The 27,651-nt window shown below is 35.0% G+C and overlaps 6 protein-coding genes and 1 pseudogene across 6 annotated transcripts; 4 read left to right on the top strand and 3 right to left on the bottom strand.

Annotated features, from left to right (window-relative positions):
- Positions 1–2,213: 2,213 nt before the first annotated feature.
- LOC126755773 (NPC intracellular cholesterol transporter 2-like) lies at positions 2,214–6,050 on the bottom strand. The gene is made up of 3 exons (XM_050468508.1): positions 5,903–6,050; positions 2,677–2,787; positions 2,214–2,601 (listed from the first exon to the last, which is right to left on the bottom strand). Exons 1-3 carry the CDS (start codon positions 5,970–5,972, stop codon positions 2,315–2,317), a joined length of 468 nt encoding a protein of 155 aa, XP_050324465.1. The 5' UTR covers positions 5,973–6,050; the 3' UTR covers positions 2,214–2,314.
- On the top strand, positions 3,010–3,500 carry LOC126768094 (nucleoside diphosphate kinase-like; annotated as a pseudogene).
- A 932-nt stretch (positions 6,051–6,982) lies between the features above and the next one.
- On the bottom strand, positions 6,983–9,105 carry LOC126767698 (NPC intracellular cholesterol transporter 2 homolog a-like). Its single transcript, XM_050485241.1, has 3 exons — positions 8,950–9,105; positions 7,454–7,564; positions 6,983–7,369 (listed from the first exon to the last, which is right to left on the bottom strand). The coding sequence occupies exons 1-3, from the start codon at positions 9,017–9,019 to the stop codon at positions 7,089–7,091; spliced, it is 462 nt and encodes a 153-aa protein (XP_050341198.1). The 5' UTR covers positions 9,020–9,105; the 3' UTR covers positions 6,983–7,088.
- Positions 9,106–12,256: 3,151 nt separating this feature from the next.
- Positions 12,257–13,101, top strand: LOC126755724 (NPC intracellular cholesterol transporter 2 homolog a-like). Its single transcript, XM_050468471.1, has 3 exons — positions 12,257–12,395; positions 12,539–12,649; positions 12,726–13,101. Exons 1-3 carry the CDS (start codon positions 12,326–12,328, stop codon positions 13,004–13,006), a joined length of 462 nt encoding a protein of 153 aa, XP_050324428.1. The 5' UTR covers positions 12,257–12,325; the 3' UTR covers positions 13,007–13,101.
- A 165-nt stretch (positions 13,102–13,266) lies between these two features.
- LOC126755720 (E3 ubiquitin-protein ligase FANCL) lies at positions 13,267–14,976 on the top strand. Its single transcript, XM_050468465.1, has 4 exons — positions 13,267–13,454; positions 13,517–13,659; positions 13,726–14,736; positions 14,807–14,976. Exons 2-4 carry the CDS (start codon positions 13,567–13,569, stop codon positions 14,843–14,845), a joined length of 1,143 nt encoding a protein of 380 aa, XP_050324422.1. The 5' UTR covers positions 13,267–13,454; positions 13,517–13,566; the 3' UTR covers positions 14,846–14,976.
- On the bottom strand, positions 14,821–18,307 carry LOC126755713 (protein cereblon). Its single transcript, XM_050468460.1, has 7 exons — positions 18,162–18,307; positions 17,366–18,079; positions 16,755–17,304; positions 16,294–16,693; positions 16,123–16,225; positions 15,957–16,053; positions 14,821–15,891 (listed from the first exon to the last, which is right to left on the bottom strand). The coding sequence occupies exons 1-7, from the start codon at positions 18,181–18,183 to the stop codon at positions 15,684–15,686; spliced, it is 2,094 nt and encodes a 697-aa protein (XP_050324417.1). The 5' UTR covers positions 18,184–18,307; the 3' UTR covers positions 14,821–15,683.
- Positions 18,308–18,729: 422 nt separating this feature from the next.
- On the top strand, positions 18,730–20,845 carry LOC126765536 (palmitoyltransferase ZDHHC16A). The gene is made up of 7 exons (XM_050483152.1): positions 18,730–18,861; positions 18,917–19,046; positions 19,097–19,291; positions 19,346–19,463; positions 19,644–19,855; positions 19,923–20,251; positions 20,325–20,845. The coding sequence occupies exons 1-7, from the start codon at positions 18,815–18,817 to the stop codon at positions 20,437–20,439; spliced, it is 1,146 nt and encodes a 381-aa protein (XP_050339109.1). The 5' UTR covers positions 18,730–18,814; the 3' UTR covers positions 20,440–20,845.
- Positions 20,846–27,651: the final 6,806 nt, after the last annotated feature.

The raw sequence follows: 27,651 nt of genomic DNA, 5'->3' as shown, positions 1-27,651 counted from the left end.
TTTGGGTATGATAATCTCTCAGTCTTATCAGTTTTTAGTGAATTCTTTTAGCTTGTCGATTAAACGCCCAAGACAACCAGACATTTCTTTCTATACCGTTGAAGTGTTCAGAAGCCAAGTTAAAGAACGGATTCGATATCGTAAATATTATAAGAATATTCAAAATTTTATTATTATTATTTATTATTTTATACTTTTAGCAAAAAACCATAAAGAAATGAAAGAAGAGTGGGTGATACAACTGTTAAGGTGAGTCCTACAGTACATATGAAATTTAAAGCATTTTGCTGGTTCACAATACGCGGTAGACGCCTAAAAGTATGCTTTTAAGTAACGACCACATAACTAGTTTGAACACTAGGGATGTAAGGTTAGTAAACTAAAGCTTTCTGTAGTTGGATATCAGCTATTTCCGGCGAAAACGGTTCGGAAGTGTTAAGATCATTCTTTCTCAATCTTACTGCAAGACTACTTATCGTCCAGTTGGAACTCTTACAACCATTGAAAGGTGGGCCTTGCTGAGAGCGAAGAAAAGATCTTTTAAAATTTATCCGAAAAGGACCTTGCGACTGCAAAACTGCTGGTAGTTGACCAATGCCAGCTCAGCAAGCAAAGTCTGACGCCCAACATTCTAGTAGTGAACCACAATAAGACAATAACAATAAGATTATTGAGACTGAAATACCTATCCTAGCAATATTATTAGCCTTGCAATGCCGTTGTGGTTTAGGCCCAAACCAGTCTAAACTTAAAACAACTTGATGCTAAGAAAAGGAAAGTAGACATCCTTTTTTGAGTCAGTGAACTCAAGTGAATAATTACCACTTTGAAAGAAACCGCGAGGGTAGATCTACTGCTACTTTTATGGTAGTCACCTCCGCTTGGAATACGCTGCAGTCGTCAGAAAGCTGATCCATCCGTAAAAAAACCCATTGCACCTCACCTCCGACGAGTCTTTCTCTCCCATACCCCTCGAAGGTATGCAAGCAAAGAAGCGACTGCCAAGGATAGTCTCGGTGACATGGTAAGCCAAGTATTTTCGAGTGTTTTCGAAGTTTGCCAGGATTTGAGAGTGCTCAGACTCGCAATCAACCCAGATTCTCTGAGTGTACGCAGTTTTCGCGGCCATTTCCAACGCCTTCTACCAATGGAAAATTCCGCAGCATATTTTAGATTTAACTATGGTTTCGTAGAACCAAAGAACTACATTTAGTAAGAGCGCCCATCTTTTGTAAATGGGTGCCCTACAGCAATATAGAGCAAACGATGCCCTCTTGATTCTTTCCTCGATGTTGAATTTCCACGAGAGCTTCCTCTAGCATGAGTGGTAGGTACATAACTCTGCCAAAAGGCTGAAGACACATTGCTTTATTGATGGTAGCTGCGCCTCCGGGATTCTTAGTGAATAAAGCCAGTTCGGTCTTACTAGGATTTATAGAAACGCCGTTTTCAACAGTCCAGTTGCTTACGATGGTAAGGTACTCCTGAGCTAGCTCATATACTTTATTCAGAAATTCTACCTCAACCATCGGAGCTACGTCGTCCGAGTAAGCAATCACACAGCTGGCTACTTCCTCAAGCTTTTCCAGAAAATTATTAACAATCATGATTCCGAGAAGTAGTCTAGGAATTCCTCCTTGTGGGGTGCCCCTACTCACACTCTGTTGCGCCCGCGCGCTACCCCATTCCGTCACGAACGCGCTATCGCAAAGAAATCGGAAGATTAAGCATCAAGCAAAAACCTATTTAAAGCTCTAATGACCGCTTCCGGCAAGACGTGGTTAAATGTTCCATCAATATCGAGGGGTCCTTACTCCTTATTCCTTATGGTCCTCTCAACCATGAGACAAAAGTGCGCAAGAAAGTGTCCGCTAACCTGCCTTGTAACTATGCTCTTGAAAATCGATTTCTAGATATATACATTACACCTTAAGCGAAAATCTCAATTAATCTCTCTAACCTTTTCAATAAAATAGAGGAGAGACTGATGGGTCTAAAATATTTGGACGCACATGCGATCTCTTACCGGCCTTTGGGATGAAGGCAACCCTAACCTGCCTTCAAGCTCCAGTAAGTTAGCCCAATCTAAGGCGGAATCAAAAATTTCCATCTACAGATAAAAACATTGTTAGTGCTCAGCTTTATTGTTTCCTTTTAAAGTAAGTTGAGTGGTCCGTGCGCAATAAATTTCAAAGTCCAATTAAAAGAAAAGGTTAACTCTTCTTAAAATAAGTCATACTTTTTTATTTTATTAACTACATTTAAAGAATATCAATATCCATTATTTACTAGATCTTCACACCAAATTCAAGCCTTAACTGATAGCCTTGCGTACTTTAATATCGGTGATGAAGCAAGCTACGGAGTCTTTGTTTTCATCCACCAAATTCAATTGTACCTTTACACTGATCTCTGGATAGCTGGTGTCAACGTAGAAGTTGAAGTTATATACGACATCCTCGGTATCGTAGATGGGACACATGGCGTCGTACAACAAATTACTGCACACATCGGCAACATCGTCTGGCAATGGATAGGGCACTGTCAGCCCCAAAGTGGTGGCATGGACCACACCAGTGATGGATTTGATATTATCGCGGTCTAAAATCGGCACAAATTTTATTGTTAAATTTTTCATTACTCTTCAAATCGAATTATTTGTATTTTCTCACTTACTGCCCAAGAAATGCACTTTCATTACCACCGTAGAGCCTTTGTGCACATCACATGGCGTATCTTCACAGTTCTCGATTTCAACGCTTAGCGGAAATGGCTGACCACTTTTGCCTGTAACACAAAAAGAATGAGAAATCGTTAATTAGGTGAACATTTTCATCGGAGGACATTAATTTGAATTGTGTTTTCTTAGAGTTGTAGAGCAACAGACTGCTCTTTGATAGGAACGATAAAAAAACATAGGTTGGAGATTTCAAACTAATTTTGCGGTTAAAAGAAGTTCTAAATAGCTTTGCAAACTCAGATCAGACCACCATATGAAAACGGACCATTCTGCTACTAACCACGCACTTCTTCTCTTTGGCATCAAATAATGTGCGCACTTTCATCTTGGTGACACCCGTTGAAGTCCAACGTTTACTCGTCGGCAAGATCATCGAGCTCTTTGAACAGAAATGCTTCAAATTGGTGAACATGAAATTCACATGGGTATAAAAGGATCTTTTGAAGAAGCACTATGCCGATTTGTCTGCTCGTCCCTTCTTCTCCGGTTTGGTCAACTACATGTCAACTCCGGCCCAGTGGTTCCCATTGTTTGGGACCGTTTGAATGTTGTGAAGACTGGTTGTCAAATGTTGGGTGCTAGTAACCCAGCTGACTCTTTGCCTGAAAACAGCCATAGTAACTTCTGTATCCAAGTCGGTCGTAATATTATCCACGACTCGGACGCGTTTGAATCGGCATTTGAGGAAATCGCTCTTTGGTTCAATGAGAAAAAGCTGGTTTCATGGCAGCCAGCCGCTGAAGATTGGCTATATGAATAAATTCCAACTCAGGTGGCCAGCATGACGACTCGCTCATACGTTTAATGTTGAGAAAAAAGTTCTCTCTTGCAACTAAATTCCAATAAAAGTGAGTTTGCATAATTTAACTGCAACAAAATTGTGTTAACTTTCTAACGCAGAACTAGAAACAAAATATTTGTTGACAAGGTTGATATGCAGGCCCATTTATGGATTACTTCAAAAATAACACGACGGCCTCTTCCGATTTTTATATATGTATTTTGAACCATTTGACACCCTTAAAAACATTTTGTTTAGAGACTTCTCATAACGTCCTCTTAATATAGTTTACGCCAATTTATGGTGATCGTGTGCAGAACTTCAGCTACAGTGCGCTGAATGTTGTCTTCCGGCTCCGCAAGCGTTTCTAGTTATTTGGCGCAAGCCTTTGATGTAACACGCTTCCAGAGAATATAATCTAGAGGCGTTAAATCGCATGACCTTGACGGACACTTAACTTGGCCATTTCGCGAAATTAACGAGTCGCTAATCTTCGCACGCTGTGTCCATGTTTAGACCCGAAACATGAGGCGCCACACCGTCTTGTTGGATATAGAGACAGTCCGCGTCTATATCATCAAATTCCGGGAAAAAAAAGTCGGTCAACATCGTGTTATAACGCTCACTATTGGTGGCAACGACATTTCCTGGCTCATTACGGAAGAAATAAGGTACGCTGATGCCGCCAAACCAAATGGTAAATTTTTTGGAAATGCAATTGCGTTTCCTGAATCATTTGAGGATTTGACTCACACCTATAGCGACGATTTTATTTGTTGACGAAGCCATTAAGCCAGAATTGGGCTCCATTTGAGAAGATGAAAATTTGCGCAAAGCGATCTCACGGTAGCCGCTGGAGAACATGATTTTCGTAATAATCGTGGACAATTTCCAAGCGTTCTATCGAAGTAAAACATGGCATGATAAATAACAAACCTCACTTAATACACTGAAAAAATTTGTTGCTAATCTGTAAACTAAAATGGCCGCCATGAGCGGTCAAAATCACGGTTCGCTATTGGTAGACGCCGTACATGTAACTCCCTGAAAATTTATTTATTTTTTCAATACTCATAGTTTTGTAGTTTGTAACACCTAGTGTAAAACGTCAGAGACCCTCTAAAAAATATATATAAATGATCAGCATGACGAGCTGAGTCCTTTCGTTTTTGAGATATCGATCTGAAATTTTGCTGGCATTCTTCTCTCTTCAAGATGCTGCTCATATGTCCAAACACTCACCCATATTGGATCACTAACTACAAACTGAGTAATCGGTATCAAGTGCTTGTACAGAAAACTTCTTGATTTGTCGAGATATCTTCACGAAATTTTGAATGATCTAAGGCAATAATGCAATCTTAGGATCAGCGGTCCTAAGACCCTTTTTTTCTATAATAAATGCACCGGTGAAGGGTATTATAGCTTCGGTGCAACCGAAAGTAACATTTTTTTTTCGTTACTATTCGTCAAAGGCCGAACTTTAACTATATCTAATGAAATCGGAATTTAAAATTAGGTGTCAAATGACACTATCTTAGCGGAGACGATATTAAATTTGTCAGCTGCTCTTAAAGAAAGACCACGGAAGTGCCTACTATTGAATTTGAGTATACATACAAATATGTGACCTGGTCTACGGAAAGGGGGCTTAGGTGTCAAAAAAAAGGAGAACAATTAATGAGATAACGAGAAACTGACGATTATTTTTAACCCCTTTTCGTAGACCAGGTCACATATACACAAAACACCAAGAGAGCCTAAGCGATAAAGGTCTTTTTGCTGTCTACGCGACGATTAGTAGACTAGTAAATAGATTAGCGATAATTGATTTATGGTATTACGGTGTTTTATGATATGTATATGATTATGTAATTGTAAATAACAGAAGTCGGTGCCATGTAATTATTACAAATATTTCACCAATTAGTTCGTTTGATTAGAACAACAACAAGTGATTTTATATTTTTCTTAGATATTAAATGAAATAATTTAGATTAGCAATAATTTAGGTTACGTTTAGGCTAGACTTTTTAATATAGTACTTTTAAAACTACAGTGGAAAAATTATTGAACATAAATGGCTTGTACTGGTAGGTTTTTCGATTGCCACTCTTCCATATCTGCTGAATCGATTTTCACTTGACTATAAATGTATCTTTACAAATTTTGGTATGATGCCATCTCCGAAGAAATTGTTTAGATCGGATGACTATAGCATACCACTGTCATACAAATTAACCGATCAAACTCAAGTTCTTGTAAAGAATATTTTGCATCTGGGAAGGGTATTATAGCTTCCATGCTACCGACGTTAACGTTTTCCTTGTTTTTTTTTTTTTATTATCAGGCACTGGTTTCCTTGCTAACAATTCACTTACACTGAGACACTTTAGTCGCCGCTGCAGTGGCGACCAAAAGCGCGAAACACATAACTGTCAAACGGCACATCCTCAATGAATTCTTCAAAGAAACTTAAATTAAATTTTTTGATTTGAAATAAAATCCAACGACGTAGTACCAACTCTACGGTAATACCGACTCTATATGACGCAAGGTCCAGGTATTTACACTACTTAAATACTTCAAAATACCTCAGTACGTTTCAAATAAAAGAATTAGTCATAAATACAATAGAAACTTATGGAAGTCTTTAAATTTGCGTCCACTTGGGCGCTAGTGTTGAAGGCTTAGCAAAAGGTTGCAGGTGTTTCAGCAGCACTTATCAGCGTAATCCATAATTCACGGCATACGGTAGCGGGTGATAAGCTTGTTGCTTAATAATCACTATTAGGGTTGTGCAGTGACCTTTTAAATAATGCTAATTTAAAAAAAAAATATTTGAACTTTAAGTCAGAAAGAAACTTGATTAAAATTATTATTTTTTTATACATGAAAAATACACCTTTTTCAAAAGATTCTCTATTTTCTTTAACTATAAAATATCAACGGTTTAAACCAGAATTTTAAATGTAAGCTCAGCGCATAAATATACATACATATATGTATAACTACATACTAATTGTATACACTATGAAGTTAGGTTAGGTTAATCTGGTAGGCCACAGAATACAGACCAGTTTGGTCCTTTGCGATACCAGATGGAGTTCACTTGTTAAGTCCAAGAGGAGTAGTCATCGTTTAGGATACGTGCGCTTGACGCGAATTTGAACAGACTCTGCGGCCTCACCGTCGATACCTGCTCTAGTGTATCGTAGTGTGGGAACCCCAGATGCTTACAGCGTAGTCTTGCCATTGCGGAACAAGTGCACAAGCGATGCTCCATTGCTTCCCTAGTGTCCTACGCTAGGCATTTCCTGCAGTCGTCTCGATCTGTCCCCATCTTGCTGGCGTGTGTCGCCACTATTAAGTTCAAGATGAAATCTCGTTATTTCTTTACTATGAAAAACCCTTTTAACGTTTCAAAAAAGCTTCAAAATTTGTATTTCAAATCACTACAATTATTTTTTAGCAATTGTGTATATATTTTATTATTAACTACTATTTACATATTTTTTTCATGAATAAAAGTCTGCACATTTTCTATATTTCCAGTTCATTTTCAACTTAAGATTTCTGCACCTTAATATCGGTAACGAAACAGGCCACGGATTGCTTGTCCTCATCAACCAAATCCAATTCCACTTTCACACTAACTTCTGGGTAAGAGGGATCAATGTAGAAGTTGAAGTTGTATACGACATCCTCGGACTCATCGATGGGGCAAGAGGCACCATTCAACAAATTGCGACAAACGTCGGCGACATCGTCGGGCAATGGGTAGGGCACCGTCAGACCCAAAGCAGTGGCATGAACCACCCCCTTGATAGATTTGATATTATCGCGTGCTAAAATATTCAGAAATACATACATATGTAAATACAATTTTCGAAAATCTTTTCAGGTAATAATAGTTGTCATTTTCCACTCACTGCCCACGAAGTTGACTTTCATGACCGCTGTACTGCCCTTGACCACATTGCAGGGCATGGTCGCACATCCCTCGATTTCAACGCTCAAAGGGAAAGGTCTATCATTTTTGCCTGAAATGTAGAGTAGTTTAGTAATATTTGAATTGTTTGAAAGTTTAAGGCGAAATGTGTGTATTGGCGAAAAGATCGTGCCTAAAAATATGTTTGCGAAATACATTTTCGTATTATCTTATTAGCATAACGGTGCTTCGAGTCTCGTTTACTAGCGTTTCTGTGGCGATAAGGTCAATTAGAAGCGGCGAAAATGTTAAAGACTTAAAGAGTTAAAGATTAATGCTAATTTCGAAGGATGGTAATTAAATTCATTTTTTGAAAAATATTTTTTTTTGAGAAATTAATTTTGTTTTTTGAAAAAATATTTTTTTTTTGAGAAATTTATTTTTTTTTAATTTTTTTTTTTTGAAAAATATTTTTTTTTTGAAAAATATTTTTTTTTTGGTTTAAATTAATTTTATTTTGAAAAATTATTTTTTTTGTAGATTTTAAAATTTTTAGAAAAAAATTTCTTAAAATATGCTACAAACTAAGAGCAAGCTTTAACAGCCGTTACAATTTCATTTCAAGGTCTAAAACCCAGCAGTCCGATAATTACACTAATCAACAAATCTCAAGCTAAAATTTGCTACCGGTATTTCATGTGCCCTGTTCACAAATTTGAGTTCAAAAATGCTCCATCACGTACCGCTATTTTTATCGTTTTAGTAAATGGTGATGGTTTTACACCCGCACACCTGCATTACAACACAAAAAATCCTACGTCTTACGAAATTTGTATTATAATTTTTTTTAGTAACTAAAAATTATCAAGATATCAGCCGCAAAATAACTGTAAACGGATTTCAAAAAATAGATTTTTTTTATTGTCTCATTAAATTCTACAATATCCCTAGAATATTGTTCTAAATTTTCAAGTTGATCCGAGTAATGGTTTCGGAGATACAGGCTTGAGAACTTGTCCGCTCGAGGCTAGCTAGGCTAAGTGCGCCGTTTTTCTCGAAACTGTGTTTTTGAAGTCGGTTGCCAAGATTTCTCGAGAGCTTCCTAACCGATCTTCATGAAATTTTAAACAGATCTTTGAGATGTAATTCTTAAAAACTTAGATGAAGGCTTTTTTCGATTACAACTATTTGACAAAAAAAAAATATCTGCGAACTTTTCACTAAAATTTTCATTTTTTTGTAAAATTCTCTGCCAAAAACCCAATTTTCAGTTTTTTTCCTTCGTCCAAGTTCTATGCCAAGGTTTTAACTAAAGCACTTATTTTTTCACTTTAGATGATCCTGCAAAGTGGTTACCGGAAATTGCGTTGCAATGGCCGAGTTAAAAATATTTTTTTCCAAAAATTTCAGAATTTCTTTGTTAATAGGGTTTGTTCGAAAAAAGGCTGTTTTTACCCTAGGAAACCCATGTAACCCCTTAAATTAAATTTCACTTACATTGTCTCACATTCGTGGCCGAAACCGAGACTAAGAAAAGCGCCAAGCACAAAACAGTTAAACGAAACATTTTGCCTTTCAATTAAAATTGAATTTATATTTAGAAATCTATTTCTTTTAACACTGAGTGTTCCGTAGTAGTACTCCCCACGAAGTATCAACTGTGTCTGATGTTTAACCGTCCAAATAACGGTCTTTAAATAGTGAAGGCGACTCAGTGCGGTTTCTCAATCAACACCGTGGTTGCAGGTGTTTGACCATTTGTTATAAGAATCTTCGAGTAAACGAGCAGGTGTTCCGTAGGCTTATCGGTGTAAACTAACGCAATAGCCCATTGAAGGAAATGAATAAGCATCGCGGCATTATATTTAGCAACAAGTGTTGTTTATTTACTATAAAATACTGATTTATGATTTATGATTGAATTTCTTCGGAAATAACCATTGTCTTTACAGTTGTGGGCCTATCTTAAGTTTTTATTTATCACTTAAATATTATTTAAGATAAGAAAATAACAGAGGATATTACTGCAATGATGATTGTAAGATATACATAAGTCCAAAGAGAAGAACCTGGAGAATATATGTACTATATATTTGAGTTTTCTTTATAACCTGAATAGGGTTTATTAATCTTATAACGAGACTTGTAACACCCAAAAGGAAACGTATTAGAAACCACAAAAAGATATACATAAATGATTACCATGACCAGCTTAGTCGATTGTGTCATTTCCGTGTTGCCGCCTGTCTGTCTGCATGTACATGAGCCAGTCTCTCAGCTTTGGAGATATCGATCTGAAATTTTGCACACAATTTTTCATCCCCAGGAAGCTGCTCATTTATCGGAACCGCCAATAGCGGACACTATAGCACATATGTATGTATCTGCCATACAAACTGAACTATCGGAATCAAGTTCTTGTAAGGAATCTTTCGTATTTGTGATGAGTATTACAGCTTCGGTGTAACGTTTTCTCTTCTTTTCATTTATTTTTGTTTTTGACAATATTATAGTCGTATTATGTTAGCCGTTTAATTTCCACTCCCGCCAGCTCGGAGAGATGTCTGAAGGCATGCGCTCCCATGTGCTTAAGTCTTGACCTCCCAAACGCGAGACAGCCAAGAAGGAAGTGTTGAGAAGTTTCCACCTCACCTTTTTCCATACAGCATGTGCAGATGGAGTCTGGTAGGATTCCCAAACTTATAGCATGGACCCCTCAAGCTCATCAATGCTCTCGAAGATTATTGGTGAACTCTTGCTTTCTAAATAATCTTACAAAAAGTCAGTCAGCAGCTTATTATTATCGAACTTGTTGAGCAAAATGTGTTCTGTCAAAGATCTTTCAATTATGTGTTCCATTTCTGCTTCGAAATTTGTTCTTTATCAGCTTTCAACGCGGGTGGAAATAGCGTTCTGAACAGACTCTCTTAATACTTTAAAGAAAACCTGTTTCACCTTGATAGTTAAGTTTCCGAAAATGTTGACGAGTTCCTTGGTTAAATATAATCATCATGGGCCACCTAATAAAAAATTTTGATATTTTCTATAAATATACTACCAATGATAATTATTTCAATTAGTAACAAGATGAAATTGTCTAGAGGACAGCTCGGAGAACTAAATAATTTTTTAACATATAAACATAACAGTTTGCTCTCATAAAGGGAGCGTTAGATCTACTGCTTGGGAGTGCAGCCTCCTTTAATGAAGTGAGTATCCCCTCCGATAGCAGAGCGCTCTGGCCTGGCATACTTAGCACAAAGTGACACGATCACATTGAAAGTGATAAGAGGCCACTAGCCGTGCGTTCAAGACAAGTTAAGGACTGCGTAACGGCGCTTTTAATGGTGTCGAGTCACTTTATGATAAGACTACAGCGCAATGGCAGTTATATGGATGGGGAGCTTGGTCAGTACTGAACTACCATAAAAACTTGCGCTCTCACAAGATCCTTTTGACCCAAGATGAATCGCAAAATGTCTAATGAACACTATGCTAGCAGTAAAGCTGGCCTAATTGTAGGGATTCTAACTTGGCCTCCACACGAAAAGTTTGAAAAACTTACAGGAATACCAGTTATAGAAGCTTTTTCGAAGAAAACTTGGTAGAAATATCTCAACACTTCTTTCTTGATTGTTCCGTGCTCACAGTTGCAGACAGCTAGCTAGCCGAAGGGGAAATATAAAACGCCTAAGCAGATTTTTATTAGTCTCAAGGCTCATTGACAACTTATATGGTAAGATCGGACTACAGAGTTTTATATTGGGCTTTGGAAACGACTATGTAAGTAGTTCAAGTGCGATACCCATCCTGAGGATGAGGTGGCCCTTCTGGCCACAAAAGTGTATACTGGACATTTATAAGACCATCGACATTGACCTTTTAAGAAGAAGAAAGATAAAACTTTGTTTTAGATAACATAAATTTAGGGCCCCGATCGAATCGTCTTGAATCGCCTTCAAATACAACGCTTAATCATTCCTGCCAACAGGTGCTACTTTGGACTGAGTAGGCAATTAAAAAGTAAAGTCCTCTCTCGACGAACAAAGACCAAACTCTGCAAGTCCCTCATCATTATCGTCCTGCTATATTGTGTAGAGGTATAGACGGCATCGACAATAACAACATCTGATGACTTAGCCTTAGGAGTGTTGGTGAGAAAGGTTTTGCGGAAAATTCATTGTTCTTGGGCCATTGGTAACGGAGAGTATCAGTTGATGGAACGACGAGCTTTATAGAATATATGGCGGCATTTACTTAGTACATCGAATCAAGAGACAGTGGCTATGCTGGATAGGTCACGTTGTCTGGATGGAAGAACACTCCTGTTTTGAAGGTTTTCGATTCGAAGAAGAGGAAAACCTCCAATCCGTTGGAGGAATCAGGTGGAGCAGCACCTAGCTGCACTTGGTAGATCAAATTGACGCCAAATTATGAAAAGTAAAAACGACAGGTGCGCTGTTATTAACTCGGCTATAACAACGAAAGCGTTGTCTACGACAGTAAAAAAGAAGAAGATTGAATCATAAATCAGGTTTATATAATAAATAAACTGTTAACAATGGAAAACTATTACATATTCAGTTTAAGTCGCTGGCCACATGCTTATCACTTGTCTTCCAATAATTTGTTATTAATTTACACCGATAAATTCGAGAGAACACCTGCATGTTTACTAGAAGAATCTTTTAACAGATAGCCAACACCTGCAACCATGGAACTAAAACGCTGATTCAGAAACCACACTCAGTCGCCTGCACTATTTAAAGGCCGTTATTTGGACGGTTTGTTATCAGTTGCAGTTCATACCTCTTGAAGAGTTACTACTTGTACTACAGAACACTCAGTGTTTCACTTTTAATTAAAAGGAAAAATGTTTCGTTTAACTGTTGCGTGCTTGGCGCTTTTCTTAGTCTCGGTTTCGGCCACGAATGTGAGACAATGTAAGTGAAATTTAATTGAATAATCATCGAGAAGGAGGGTCTTAGTCCTTAATGCATTCAGATATCATTATCTCTTCCAGTATACACATATATCCTTAAAGTTATAAACAATTCAGATATTATTAAAATATTCTGCCTTTCAGGCACAAACGGTAGACCTTTCCCTTTGAGCGTTGAAATCGAGGGTTGTGCGACCATGCCCTGCAATGTGGTCAAGGGCAGTACAGCGGTCATGAAAGTCAACTTCGTGGGCAGTAAGTGCAATATGGCAAATATTATTGCCTGAAAATATTTTCGAAAATTGTATTTATGTATATCTGTATGTTTTAGCACGCGATAATATCAAATCCATCAATAGTGTGGTCCATGCCACTGCTTTGGGGCTGACAACGCCCTATCCATTGCCCGACGATGTTGCCGATGTTTGTCGCAATTTGTTGCACGGTGCCTCATGCCCCATCGATGAGTCCGAGGATGTGGTTTACAACTTCAATTTCTACATTGATCCCTCTTACCCAGAAGTCAGTGTAAAAGTCGAATTGGATTTGGTTGATGAAGACAAGCAATCCGTGGCTTGTTTCGTTACCGATATTAAGGTGCAAAAATATTAAGATGAAAATGGACTATAAAAAGATTGAAAAACTTAAGTTAAAATTCTTAATTTTTGCTTTAATAAACCATTTATAAATTGTTAATAAAAATGAAATTGTTGAACATTTTTTTATAAAGAGTTATAAGGATTTTAAAATATATATTCAGAAATGTAATTATAAACTTTATAGACATATCATTTTGCTGCTCTTACCCTGATAAATAACCTCTAAGCCATTCTATGAAGTAATAATAAAAATTGAATATGTAAATTTATATATACATATGTATATACATGTAGTAACATAACATTGGTACGATTTTGTACCGAGGTTCAAAAATATACCAAAAAAGGTTGAATCTTACTATTTAAAAATATGCTTAGTACTCTGGCAACGCTAAGTTCTGAAGGTCTAATAAATTTGAAGCGCGAACATTTCCAATTTAATACATTTTGTAAATAATCAGGTAATTGATAACAAAAAATCATATTACAATTAAAAATTGTAGTAAAGATCGCTTTACCATAGACTTACCACGCCATAAAACTACCTGAAATTATATCGAATTGAGCAATGCGATGACAGAATCCGGAGAATGGGATGATTTTCTTTTGCGCTATCCCGGTATAATTGTAAGTGGTTCCAATGCCAGAGGGACTGTAAAACTAAACGTATGTAATGTTGCAAATTAATAACGAATTTAAATACATAATGTTGCAATGTTGATGTTGTTTTAGGGCAAGTGGTACCGTTTAAAAGTGATGTGTCCGCATTTCCCTAAACTACAAGAAGCGCGTCTGGAATTATTGCTGCCACAGCAAGTTAAATTTACAAAAATTAAAAAAGAAGATTTAGAAGCTGATTGGACCTTGTATGATTTAATGGAGCACCTGCCACAACTACAACTAAAGTACAGCGATACAGCCAACCCAAACGCCAAAAGCTTAGAAATAACAGATTCCAACATTTATAGCGAAATAGCCGCACTCTACGCACCACAAGATTATCAATTAGAGCTAAATGACGCTTGTAGTTTACTGCGCTTCTCCAAATTCGCGGGGTACGAACGACATTATTTACAAGTAGTACTGCCAACACTACGAATAACTGAACATAGTCTGCCCGACTGTGTGCCATGGGAGGAGCAACTGCAGAAATATGAGAACCTAACCGCAATGGTGCAACAATTCCGCAACTATCTGCAAGATTTACGGCCGTTTTATGAAAATTTCGCCGATATTGATGAGCTATGCTATGTTGTGCAGCCAAAGCCGCCAGTTTCGACCAAGCATAATTGGCGTTTATTTGTGTTACGTGAGCGTGTCTTTATCAAATTAGTGCTTTCCGATCCCTTTGCACCGATTGGTTCCATGTCAGTGCAGATAATAGGACCAACGCAGGCTGTCGAAGAGTTGAGGCGTACGTTAAGTGATGGCCTGAGCGAATGGGATGTTGAGCTGGATATACATAAGAACTTGTTACGTATTTTCGACATCTGCTATTTTCCTATGCCGCCCGGCAGTGGCTGGATGGAAGTAGATGGTGAAGTTAATACCACAGAGCAAAAATTTTGCAATATCTGTTACTCATATCAACTAGAGGAAGGTGAAATTCCAATTGTCTCATGCGATAATCTACAATGTACGCTGGTATATCATGCGGCCTGCTTGAAGGAGTGGTTCAACACGCTCACTGATGGGTTGGACTTTCTGAGTGTCTCTTTTGGCACTTGCCCCTTTTGCAAAACTGTAAGTTCTAATTGGATTTATATTCAAATGCGAATTATTCTAAGACTTCATTACTTTTTCCCCTCCCCAGAAACTTTCAACATCTTTCGCTGAATTATTGACAAATTAATTTTTAATAATTTTCGAGTAATCTATTAGTTTAGATACAGTAAGTTAATATGTATACAATACACGACTGTAATTACCGTCAGAGTTTGCACATCAATTCAACAAATATGCTAACGAGTAAGCTTAAACAAATTAGTGTTTTTCTTTTAATAATTTTGGTTTTTTATTCATGACTAATAAGTTGCTGCACTTTATTAATGCAAATCGCTAGAAACTTTTCATATTACTCCAGTTTTAACTTTGAAAAAAAATTATGAGTTTTAAAACATATAAAAACAAATCGCAATGACGTTAAAAATTAACGCAGTCACTTGCAAACAAAAACTCAGCGCAGTTTGTGTTAGCAAAAATGGTCATTGCACTGTAATTTCAATACACATGTCACACACATTAAAATCTCACAATGTAGTAGTTTAATATGCAAATTTAAGTCCAGATCCATACATATTTGGATGTTTCTTAAAATTTTATTTCAAAGTGAAAATCAATTTCCATTCACTCTTGTTCTAGAAAGCATTCCTCTTGAAGTTACTAATTCGTTTTCTCGCTACTCGCTGCAAAATCTCGCGATCAAATTGGCCGATGAGTATAATTTTTAATTCTATACGAACATTAGCACCGCTTAAATATGTATATAGACAATTTTATATAATTCTGGGTGAAACGTTTTACTTGTCTTTAATTGTTTGGCAATCCATATGCGACACATCACTAAACACATAGGGTCATACCAAATCTATAACATTGAGTTCATTTTCTTGCGGTTGCTGTGGGCGATTAACGCGCCTCATGCCGCAACAGTTGCAATTGCAATTTAAACGCTTCACCGCTCGCCAAATTCATTGCATCTCGCGACGCACCAATCTCATCAAGCTTTGAAAGACAGCTGCACGTGTATTGGTGTTTTCCGGTGTTGGTGAGCTAATGCGTACGCTAGAGCTGGATATGCCAAAGAATGATTTCGGCACTAAATTCGGTTCGAGCGCCTTGAATTTCCAACCAATGTGACGAGAGCAAATTTTACAGACAATAATGTGCCATTCATAACTGTAATTAAAATTTTAGCGAAAATCATATTTAAAAATAAATAATATACAGTTCAGTTGACTTACCCAGGGAACCAACTGAATTTCGAGGATGGCTGACCACTATATGTAATTGCATCCGGTAAGAGTTGATAGACGGTGTTCGTTTCATGTATATAACCAGCTACAATAAAGATTAAAAAATAAGATATATTAAAATATATTATATTTAAATCCATTTTTCCATTCATACCCGAATTGCAGTATTGTGTTTGCACGCCATGCTTTGACATTGCGAAGAGTTGTTGACAATTTGCAATGCGATTACCACAATAACGGCAGGTAAACACCGAATCCTATATTCGAGTAAAACAAAAATATAAATTGAGGTAAATTTAAAAAATGCTAAGTCAATGCAACCTACATCTGTAAATGTGTCCGATATGAGTTTCATGCGTATATTAACCGAATCGGTCAAAAATATGGTCTTCATTAGACTATCAGACAAATGCAGATTACGCACCAACCAAAATGATAACTGTGTTGGGTCAGTGGGCATTGTGTCAATCTTGTGCTGTGCCAATTGAGAACGCGCTTTTTCCACTATGGCCGTAATGCTGTAGTAGTCATAAATATGTGTTGGCCAAGCGGTTGTGGCTGCTTGATAACGTTTATAGGTTTCGCGCATGGAGTTTATATCACGAAATCGATTTAGTGAACCCATATCAATGCATTGTAGTGGTTCACGTAGATAAATTTCGGGAAGTATTCTAACTTTGCCGTACACCTTGAATTGTGGATGGGCAGCTATAAATGATAGGGGACTGCAAATAAAATTTAACTATATGAAATAGAACAACAATAGTAAGTGTTACACTGACTTACCCAGTTATTTGACTTCCTTTAGTGACAAAACGTTGTAAAGCTCGTGATTTGATTAGTGTGTTGCCACGTTCATCTGTTCCTTTTTCATAAATTTGACAAGTGACGCCATAAAAGTTATCATCCATATCTTCGCTGTTGCAGAGTGTGGGAAAACAAACGCCAAAAAGTAAACCGTTTTGTGCGCTCATATCAGACTCGATAATTGAACCGGAGATCATAAAGGGCAGCACTTCGCCGGGAAATAATATATGCTGATGCATGAAAAGCATTAAGTTGTATTGTTGTCCCACTTCCAAATAATGTACACCCGACACACGATCCATATTCTCTCCTAAATATGAATGTTCAGCTGGTAAGCTCGTGTCAAAGCTTACAGGATTTTCAGGTTCGGGCTCTTCAATTTCCACTTCGTTGTTTTCAGTTTCAATGCGTCGACGTTCTCTATTGTGTTCCATTGTAAAGAAAGCGCTTCGCAACCGTTGCATGAAATTTTCCCCGCCGCGTCTATTTTGCACAAGCATTTCACTAAAGGCAGCGCGCATTTGATCATCTGAAATGAAAACAAAATTTAGAAAACCTCACATACTAATTAAATAGAAAAATTTACTAACCATCAAAAACAGCATCTGGTGAAGTTGAAGCATCATCCGATATGTCCTCCAGCATTAAGTTATCCTCACCCTCATAATCAGCAATTGGCTGATCATCATCATCAACGCCTTGTTCGCCCATTTCGTCGTCCTCTAAAAGTGGTTCTATTAGTGGTGAGGGATCAAAACGTATTTCGTCGTTACTTTCATCTTCATTCTCATTATTATTTTGAACAACCTCGTCTAACGATATATCATCTGCTTCAACCTCTTGCTGTGCCTCAGCGTTTGCAAGGCTTTGCTGTTGGTCAGCTTCAATTTCCATATTGGTAGCTACTGGAGCGGCCGTTATGTTATTGTCTATTATTTGCACATCTTCTTGTAAGTTAATTTCTTCCTGGTTTGAAGAGATCGCGTCCTCATTTGGAGCAATAGGTGTTGTATTAGCATCCGGTAGCTGCAAGTCGCACTCCGTGTCTGGTTGTGTATTTGAAGTAATGTTTGGTACATTTTCGTTTGTCGATATTATTACGGACGGCTGTTCAGCAACTGCGTTTACTGTTTCTGTTGCATCTGTTTCAACACTACTATTTGCATGCGGTTTTGGCGTCGATTCTAGGGAAGCCCCACCATTTCGGCCTTCACTTGGTGGCATAGCTTCAGCATTTTCATTAATATTTATAGCAGTGATTTCAGTAGTTTGGTCACCCACCGCACCTTCCATATTTGATGTTCCTAAATAAAAGAACAACGTAGGGCAAGTTAATTGCAGATTTAAATCTTTCTGTCTTCGTCAATTTAAGGTGAGATCTAATACCTGTAGCTGCTTGTAGATCCATTTATGTTTACTTCCACCAAATATGAATTATTTGTATTTAGCAATCTTTTGCATTACTGATTCCATAAAAATTCTTCACTGTTTTCGTTTTTGCATTTCTTCTTCTTCCTGTGGTGGTGTTAAACACACCACAAGTAAATATATGTATGTGCGTTTGTTAAAATGTTCCTAATTTGAAAATTATAAAAAATTGTGTTAATCTGGTTCTAATGTCTGTCTGCTGCAAATCTGTAAATCATTTTAGTATATTTTCGAAAGCATTGAAAGGCATTTCCTAAATTATCACGTTTTATTATATGAAACATGAATATGATTTTTGTCACTGTATGAAGATTTCAACACATTTAAGTGATGCCCAAGTGTCAGTAGCAATTTTGTTAAATAAATTTTTAATTTTTATTAATATTTTTAATAAGCAAGTAAATTTCTAAAATTTTGTTAAATGCAATTATATTTCTTGATATAATAACATGCAGCATTATTTTAATTTCAATTTTTTAGAAGTTACTCTATCTGAACCCGTTTGTCTCGAATCAGCTGTTTATTGTTTATGATAACAGAATAGTAGAAATTTGCTATGAGGAACTGAATCGGCATAAGTAAATTCTGAATTTTGATGTGGTTACTAAAAAATGACTCGCTTTAAGTGGCGCTACAGTAGTGAATTAAAGAAATTATTGTAAGTGATAAATGTATAAAAATCAAGTACATAAAAAACATATTTGCGTTTTCAGCACTAGATATCGTGCTCGTTGGAGCTATGCAAAGATATGGTTCCGCCGACTCATCACCGAATTCGATTCAGATACATGTTTGGAACCAATGTTCTGGTTCGTCGATAACTATACACATTTGTTAGGACCAGTGAGTGTCCGTTGACCTATCATTTGATATATATTAATTTGTTTATTTAGTTTTTCATATTCGCTGTATCGGGATTGACAATTGCTGTAGTGGTGATTGCCTATTGGATTGGTTTACCGTTTTGGTGGGAAAAAAGTCCCAAAGCTACTGTGTTTTTACTTATTATTGGCAATTGGCTACTGCTTAATGTCATTTTCCACTATGTAATGGGCGTAATTACACCACCCGGTGAGCCCCCACAAATTGTAAGTAACATTTTTAAATATTTGTGGATTTTTTTTTAGCTTGTGGTATTGCAGAGTGATGGATCCTTCGAGGTGCGCAAGATTTGTAAAAAATGTCATTTACCGAAAGCACCGCGTACACACCATTGCTCCATTTGCAACAAATGTGTACTGAAAATGGACCATCACTGCCGTAAGTATTTCATAGCGTTATATAGGCACTAACTGAGCTTCGTTTACAAAATAAAATAAATATTTGATGTCCTATTGGAATTAATTGTAGCTTGGTGCTTAGTGTTTATATTCGAAAAAAAGTTGTATACATACTTTTCCTAAACTCGCTGTTATGTTCAAACGTACATATTTCTTTCAGCGTGGCTGAATAATTGCGTAGGCTTCTTCAATCATCGCTACTTCTTCCTTTATATGGCCTACACCACTCTCGGTTGTCTCTTCCTAATAGTTTTTGGCTTTGAACTCGGCTATAAACATGTATGGCTAGATCATGGTGATAGTTGGATAGAATCGGAACCATTAGAAGGCCAACCAGTTAAATTCAATTTAAGCGGACACATTATACCAGTGGTAAAACATTAATTTTATGTTTTTATTTTTTAACTTTACGCATCGTTAAATTTTCCACGAATTGCAGACTCATGCGCACGAGTACGATGATGACCTACTGTTGCCTGCCAAGCATGCACTGCCCACACCGCCTACCTCAGACGATGGCACATACACAATGGGGAGGCGACGTGCTATAATATTTATGGCCACTACGAATGTAACTGCTGTACTGGCACTGGGTGCACTCACCATATGGCATGCCAAATTGATAACACGCGGTGAAACTAGCATTGAGGCGCTAATAAATCAAGAGGAAACCGAACGTTTGCTTAAAGAAAATAAAATTTACGTTAATCCATATAATTTTGGTGCGCGTAAAAATTGGAAATTATTTTTGGGCTTGGTGCGTGGACGGTAAGTAATGTGTGCTTTTGCGCAAAAGCTTTAAAAATTGTAATTAACATGGTAATTTAAACTTACTTTGTAGAACGTTTTGGCGTAGCGTTTTACTGCCATCATGGCATAAGCCTGAAGGTAACGGTTTAACTTTTCATACGGTGCATGATGAGCGCGTGTATTTATCAACCGACGAATGGCCATAACAACATGTGAGTGCTGGCGAAAATAACGCGGCACAATGCCATGCCATTGTAGTTACCAAATAAAAGTGTTGACTTTATTCATTTTAAAGTGAGGTGCAGTTGCTAGCAAGCCTCAAATTTGTTTTTTGTATTTTATATTTCAAATGTACAGTGCAAGCTTATATTAGGCTTGTCACTAAGCTGAATTAGCAGTATTTAAAAGACATTGTAGTAAATTTAAAATCAAAATGTGGTATTAAATTAATTATAATATTAAGTCTATAGTATAATGTCATATTGTAAGACAACTTGAAGCACTTTGTATTTATTTTAGCTCACGCTCTCTGTCATTATCTTTACATATACAGTGTTGTAACTCATACTTACTATTTTAAAGGCAATCAATAAAGCAAATTTTTTATCTAAAGGTTGGAAATTCTCCTTTCAATAGCGTAACACAATTTAATTTAGTTAAATACGTTAATTATTAATTTGATTTTTTATTATTTTTCAGCAATTATTTTATTATTATTATATTTTTATTATTTTGGTTTTTATTATTTTTTTAGTATTAATTTTTATTTTTCTACGTACACATTTTTTTCTAGTATTATGTTTTTTATTTTTTTAAATTTTTTTTTTTTTTTTTTTTTTTTTTTTTTTTTATTTTTTTTTTTTTTTTTTTTTTTTTTTTTTTTTTTTTTTTTATTTTTTTTATTTTTTTTTATTTTTTTATTTTTTTTGGTTTTTAAAGCAAAATTTCTATTTAAAGTTTGATAATCTTCTCTTTATTACTTATGTATGTATTTTATTGTTATTATTTATTTATTATTATGGTTTCTATGTATTATTATTTTTTTAGCAACAATTTTTTATTTTATTTTTATACTTATTAACTTTTTTTGTCTATCATCATATTTTATATTTCTTTTGATGTTTTCTTTAATACATATTTTTTTTTTGTTTTTATGCTCTGAACAGGGTACGTTAAGTTTGCCACTAAGTTAGTAAAACCCGGAAGAAAACGTCGGAGACTCTACAAAATATATGCTTAAATGATCAACTTGACGTGCTGATGAACGTGGATTTAGCCACGTCCGTCTGCCTTCATATACTTGCGGATATCTTCACAAAATTTGTTACCGGTTATTGTTGTTGTTGTTGTTGTTATTGAAAAGGTTATAATATAAGTTGTTGTCGAGGTCATCAAACGGTAAGCCCAGGAAACGACTAGGTCGGTTCATAGGGAGAGTTGTGTCAGATGTGTTGAGTGGCTATGGTCATGCGGGGCCTCATGGCACGTTGGACATACATATATTTGATATGTTAGGGTCTATTCTGGATAAGTAGGAGTTTAAACTGCTGCAATGTTCAGAACAAAGTTGCGGAAGGATCACTCTCGTTTCTCGCGGTAACTCGAGCGCTTCGTCTGCAATGGGTGGTGGTTTTACTCCAAGAACGGCATTCAGTGAGAGGGAGCCGGGAAAGATGTTTGTGGCTCCACTGTGAATGACCGTCAGTGCTTGTCGGAAGTTAGTTGCGTCCGAAGTCTAGTCAGCGTATTGTTTGAGGTCGTCGATGTAGTTGAGGAAGGACATCTTGCACCCCAGCAGAAACTGCTTGGAAAAGAGTTCATTATGCTTCTTAACTGTGAGCATGCGGGCTTCACAGTGCAATTGCTCAACCGAAGACATCAAAGGCATCCCGTTGTAGTCCGGAGTGCAGCGAAGAAGCGAAAAAAGTCGGAAATATAGCCGTTTACTTTTGAGCACATGCCATCGATTCCATTGCCCGACATCATTGTCGTGCAATCATCAGCGTACGAGGTGATAGAAATTCCCTCTGGTGGTTGCTGGACTCTCGAGAAGAAGAAGAAGTTAAACAATAACTTGGAGAGGATAACAACCTGTGGAACCTTTTGTTTAATTCTTCTCAGTTTTGAGTTTTTACCACGAAATAGTACAGATGATTGACGACCACTCAGGTAGTTCATAGTCCACCACTTCGGTGCTGCATTGATTTTTCGATGTCCTCAAGTACCGTTGTGTGATTGACTGTGTCAAAGGCTTTTGATAAGTCCGACGCTACGAGGATCGTCCTCTCACAGGGTGGTGTCTGGTTAAGGTCATGAATTATTTGGGCGTTTATGACGCTATGTGCTGTGGTGATACTGTGCACTTTTCGGAAGCCATTCTGGTGGTTTGCTTGGCTAAGGTAGTGAGTGAAGGTCGGGAGTAGCAAGGCCTCAAGTGTCTTCACTCCTGGGGAGAGGAGAGTTATCGGGCAATAGGACTCCAATTTGTTAGCCGGTTTCCTAGGTTTCAATAGTGGGACCACTCTTCCAACTTTCCACACATCGGCTATTTGAAGAGTGGTCAGCGACAGGTTGAGGACCCTGATTAGGTAGCTTACTCCCGTCGAGCCTAGATTAGTTAGCTTCAGGGTATTAATTCCATTAGGGCTAATGGATGTGGACGATTTTGCCTTGTTGATGACACTCTGAAACTTCTCATCGCTGAAATCCGATTATTGTTCAAGAAAACGTTACAATCTTTGAGTATGTGGTTTAGATCGAGTTACTATAGCATAAAGCTCCCATACAAACTGATCGATCAAAATCCGAATAAAGATCTTTTTATATATATTATACTTTTATGCTTTAAAAATGCTATTGTGAAGGGTCTTAACTTTTTTCTTATTTTTTACATATGAACTTTTTTTAATTTTTTCTTTATTTATAATCATATCAAATATATATATGTATATACTTTTATTTTTAATTTATTATTTTTATTTTTTATTTGTGTTCCAAGTTTTATTATTTTTTTTTCATTAGCTTTCTATATTTTTTAAAATAATTAATTTAATTTTTCATAATTTTTATTTTTATTTATTTTTTTCCAACTATAATTCTTATTTTGTTTTGTGGTACAATTAAATTTTTCTGGCTCATCATTTTTGTGGTTATTAAGTTATGTTAATGCCAAATGCCACCATCTGCTGTCAGCTTAACCTCAAATAATTAAAATATTTGTGTAGAAAGCTTGCATATTTGTAAAACCATACAAATTTATGATTATTTTTACAATGTAACAATTATGTAAATAAAAATATTAATTTTTTTTATATTAAAAATTTGTATTTTTTCTATTAAATTTAAAAAAAGTAAAAAATATATTTTTAATGAAAAAAATTAATTGTTTTATTTTTAAAAATTTATTTTTATTTTAATTTTTTTATTTTTAATGAAAAAAATAATTTTTTTTTATTTTTAATAATTTTTTACTTCTTATTTTTAATGAAAAAAATTTTTCCTTTTAATTTTTTTATTTTAATTAAATAAATAAATTTCGAATAAAATGTATTTTTAATGAAAATTCGTTTTTGTTTTTTTTTTATTTTCAATATCTTTTTTAAATTTTTATTTGTAACAAAAAAATTTGAATTTTTTATTTTTAATGAAAAAAAAAATTATATTTTTTTTACTTTTTTATTTTTAATGAAAATTTTTTTCCTTTTAATTTTTTTATTTTAATTAAATAAATAAATTTTGAATAAATTGTATTTTTAATGAAAATCCGTTTTGTTTTTTTTTATTTTTAATATCTTTTTTTAATTTTTATTTGTAATAAAAAAATATATTCTTATTTGCACATTTTTAACTTAGTACACAAAAAGCTCAATATCTTTAAATTAATGAGATTTATTTACATATGTATATTTATATTTACATAATAAATAAAAAAATTCTTTTTAAATAATTTCATTTTTATTAAAAATTTGTTATTAAAAATAAAAGGTAAAAAACAAAAAATAAAATTAAAAAAATATATGAATTTAATTTATTAAAAATTTAAAAATTATTTAATATTTTCATTAAAAATATACTTTTTATTAAAAATTAAAACATAATTTTTTAACTTTTTATTTTTAATACAAAAAAAAAATATTTTTATTTGCAATTTTTTTACCTTAGCTCACATAAAGTTCAATATCTTTAAATTTAAGACTTCTTATTATATTTATTTTTTAATAGCAAACATAATTCTTCATACTTAATATGTTTATTGTTGCTTTACGCTTAAACACGCTCCGCTAATATGTCTGCACACATGCATTTGAACTCATTACACAAGCCATAGCCTTGCTAGACGTCAAAGAGCTTGCTTGCTGCGCTGCTAAATTGCTTTGCCAACTTAATTATATTCTTTGTGGTATCTAGCGCGTTTTACTTTTTGTTATATTTACTTTTATTATATTTATTTATGTCAATTGTTATGCTAATTTTGATTTTTTCTGCAAATAATTTGCATGCGCTTACCGTTAAGAAGCGCGCACTAAAATATAATAACATTTTTGTTGTTGTTTTAAGCATTTTTCTTGGCCGCCAAATGCGTTAAGCAGTCAAGTTCATTGAAAGGGTTGCCTAATAGATCAAGGATTCGCGCCACACAGCAGAATCTGAACCTTTTTTTGTTGTTGTTTACAGTGTTGTTTTATTTGTGTCGTTTGTAGAATATTAAAAACAGTTATAACAGTTACAAACCAGTTTCAGGCAACATAATTTAAATACAATGAGGTCTTGGCCAGATTCTCGAGGGTTTATGATAAGCGGTAAAAACAAGTTAAAGACATATAACTAAATTTATCGGTTTTCTCAACATAATTTAATGATTAATTTTCCACAATTATAATTTAATTTTTTATTAGCAGTCTTAAACATTTTTCATATAACAGCATTTTTATGTGCTTCTTGGTTGCGTGTGGAAATTATTATTATTATTATTTTTACTGAATTTCTGCTACATACTCAAAAGATACTACATATAAGCATAAATTCATATACATACATACATATATATAAAAATGTATATATGTATGTATGTGTACCTAAGCGTCTGCATGGTTTGTTTATATTAATTTTATTTAAATATTTCGTTGACCGCGAGCGGGCGCGCACTTGTCCATTGGCGCTTCGATCGCGCGACCAGACGCGATATCAACAACAATTTGACGCATAAACGAGCAGCCACACAGCCTCAGTTCGACGGCGACTGTCAAAGGTAAAGCACATATTGGCACATTCAAGCGGCGTAACGCAACGAACGTTGAAAAATAGCTGTGTAAATGCAAAGCGTAAGCGGCGAAACGTGATTCGTACGAGAAACATTAAAATACAAAACAAAAAATATAAAAATTGTAAAAAAAAAATTTAAAAAATTAAAATAAAATAAATATAAAAAATAAAAATGATAAAAATATATTATGTATACATAAACATATACATATATGTACGCATATAAAAAATAACGGAAATTAATGCAGTGCGCTAAATATTCCCAAGTCGGTGCGTGCGTTTGTGAGTGAATGAGCGAATTTACGAATTTCCGTTTTAACACAAAGAAAGCAAACGAAATGCGCTCGCGACGCCAGCGAAGAACGGTGTTTTAGTAAGAGTATTAGGCAGCGCGCAAGTAGGCGGAATTATTGAAATTATTTCACTGATTATTGTTGTTGGTAGATGCCAGTGAAAAACGCAAGACGCGCGCAGCAAACTTGAACTTCAGTAAAAACTACAAACACAAAAAAAAAAAAAAAAAAAAAAAAAATAAAAAAAAAAAAAAATTTAAAAACTAAATAAATAATAAAAAAATACTAAAAGAACTAAAAATAAAAAAAAATAAAAACTAAAAATAAATAATAAAAAAAAACTAAAAAAAAAAATAAAAAAAAAAAAAAAAACAAAAAAAATAATAATAAAAAACAACAAAAACAAAAAAAATAAATAAACAAATTAAAAAATCTTATAAAATAATAAAAAAACGAAAAGTAAAAAAAAAATTAAATAAAGAAGTTTAAAAAAAAAAAACAAAATAATAAATAAAAATATAAATAAAAGTAAAAAATAAAACAAAAATCGGCGCAGGCGCCCAAATATGTGTGCACGGCACACAAGGCTACCAACAAGCATCCCGGTGATCGGCGCTTGCGCGTATACATATGTATGTATGTATGTGTCTGTCTTATCAGTGTCGTGCATTTCTCAGCTTTTGCTTGCGCTGTTATTGCTTTATTGCGCTCGTCGTTATTTACCGTTTGTTTAACTTCCTTGCACTTTTACCGCCGCCAGCAAGTGTAAACGCATTTTTTATTGCATAACTGTGAACAGGTCTGCTTGTTGTGACGTACATATGTGGGTCAAAACAACAATATTTTTGTACAAAAAATTTAAGCCAATATTTATACAAGTGTCTTAACGGTGCGCCAAATAAGCTGGCATTGTCATTGAAAAGTGTTTTTTTTTCGTTCCATTCCGTTATAATTTCCGAAAAACGCAGGGGCGGTTGCTGCCAACGCACACCAAGCGTTGCAAAACAATTTTAGACAAATTAAGCAAATTCCAAATTCGCAAAATTTTAATTCAAATTCGTTATTCTACATATATATCGTCATTAAAAAAAATTGAAAATCGCTGTCCGGTATAATAACCGATATATATAAACAATTTTGAACCAAAACTCAAATTTTGTTTGAATAAGAGTGCTTTTTATTATTATATATCGTTTTTAAGCTGCCTGTAAACTTATTAAAAGTGATGTTATGTTATTTTGCATTTTAGGCGACGATATGTATGAAAATTAGAAATTTTTGAAAATAAAAAATCATAGTTTGTTGAATCTCATTACAAATGAGAGTTAGAATAACTAAAATGAAAGCAAAAATAATTAACGGGAGCTCTGAGTTCGGCAAGATAAAGGGCAGGTTCATTGTTGAATTTTTAAGGATCAAGAGCAGTTTTTCGCGATTTACGGTGAAACTACGATTCCTATAGAACAAAGTTATATGTGGAATGAATGTTCTACAACCTCAACAAAACCTCAAAATGTATGGGAAAAAGTTAAATGATCGAGTTTTTGTTTTTTTTTTTTTTTCAGTTTTATCTTGAGTAATGGCATTCAAACTGTCAAAATTTGTAGCGGTAAATCGAAAAAAAAGTAAAACGCACTATTTTCAGTCAGTCCATGTTAGCTCTTTTGATTAATTTCTAATGGCAAAATCTAGAAAATTTATTTCTTTGTATCCGAAAATCAACAAAATTGTATTTCGAACATCAATTCAATAATATAAGCATCCATGGCATGTATTAATATATCATTTTATGGTTTTCATTTCTGATTGCGACAACTTTCAAACTCTTCAACAACCTTCGTTTACATAATCAACACCTTGATC

This window comes from Bactrocera neohumeralis, chromosome 2, assembly GCF_024586455.1.
Source record: "Bactrocera neohumeralis isolate Rockhampton chromosome 2, APGP_CSIRO_Bneo_wtdbg2-racon-allhic-juicebox.fasta_v2, whole genome shotgun sequence".
NCBI lineage: Eukaryota > Metazoa > Arthropoda > Insecta > Diptera > Tephritidae > Bactrocera > Bactrocera neohumeralis.
The sequence above is the reverse complement of the archived record's forward strand: the minus strand, read 5'-3'. Positions and strand labels throughout refer to the sequence as shown.

Excerpts from the sequence above, each read along its gene's own strand:
- LOC126765536 (XM_050483152.1), top strand. The coding sequence starts at position 18,815 with ATGACTCGCTTTAAGTGGCGCTACAGTAGTGAATTAAAGAAATTATT. Across the intron at positions 18,862-18,916 it reads AGTGAATTAAAGAAATTATT|CACTAGATATCGTGCTCGTT; the intron begins GTAAGTGATAAA and ends TTGCGTTTTCAG. Across the intron at positions 19,464-19,643 it reads GAAAATGGACCATCACTGCC|CGTGGCTGAATAATTGCGTA; the intron begins GTAAGTATTTCA and ends TATTTCTTTCAG.
- LOC126767698 (XM_050485241.1), bottom strand. The coding sequence starts at position 9,019 with ATGTTTCGTTTAACTGTTTTGTGCTTGGCGCTTTTCTTAGTCTCGGTT. Across the intron at positions 7,565-8,949 it reads GGCCACGAATGTGAGACAAT|GCAAAAATGATAGACCTTTC; the intron begins GTAAGTGAAATT and ends TCTACATTTCAG. Across the intron at positions 7,370-7,453 it reads GAAAGTCAACTTCGTGGGCA|CACGCGATAATATCAAATCT; the intron begins GTGAGTGGAAAA and ends TGAATATTTTAG.
- LOC126755720 (XM_050468465.1), top strand. The coding sequence starts at position 13,567 with ATGACAGAATCCGGAGAATGGGATGATTTTCTTTTGCGCTATCCCGGT. Across the intron at positions 13,660-13,725 it reads GAGGGACTGTAAAACTAAAC|GGCAAGTGGTACCGTTTAAA; the intron begins GTATGTAATGTT and ends ATGTTGTTTTAG. Across the intron at positions 14,737-14,806 it reads CTTGCCCCTTTTGCAAAACT|AAACTTTCAACATCTTTCGC; the intron begins GTAAGTTCTAAT and ends TCCCCTCCCCAG.
- LOC126755773 (XM_050468508.1), bottom strand. The coding sequence starts at position 5,972 with ATGTGCCGTTTGACAGTTATGTGTTTCGCGCTTTTGGTCGCCACTGCA. Across the intron at positions 2,788-5,902 it reads GGCGACTAAAGTGTCTCAGT|GCAAAAGTGGTCAGCCATTT; the intron begins GTAAGTGAATTG and ends TTTGTGTTACAG. Across the intron at positions 2,602-2,676 it reads GAAAGTGCATTTCTTGGGCA|ACCGCGATAATATCAAATCC; the intron begins GTAAGTGAGAAA and ends TGCCGATTTTAG.
- LOC126755713 (XM_050468460.1), bottom strand. The coding sequence starts at position 18,183 with ATGGATCTACAAGCAGCTACAG. Across the intron at positions 17,305-17,365 it reads ACCAGATGCTGTTTTTGATG|ATGATCAAATGCGCGCTGCC; the intron begins GTTAGTAAATTT and ends TTTTCATTTCAG. Across the intron at positions 16,226-16,293 it reads TATCGGACACATTTACAGAT|GATTCGGTGTTTACCTGCCG; the intron begins GTAGGTTGCATT and ends ACTCGAATATAG.
- LOC126755724 (XM_050468471.1), top strand. The coding sequence starts at position 12,326 with ATGTTTCGTTTAACTGTTGCGTGCTTGGCGCTTTTCTTAGTCTCGGTT. Across the intron at positions 12,396-12,538 it reads GGCCACGAATGTGAGACAAT|GCACAAACGGTAGACCTTTC; the intron begins GTAAGTGAAATT and ends TCTGCCTTTCAG. Across the intron at positions 12,650-12,725 it reads GAAAGTCAACTTCGTGGGCA|CACGCGATAATATCAAATCC; the intron begins GTAAGTGCAATA and ends TGTATGTTTTAG.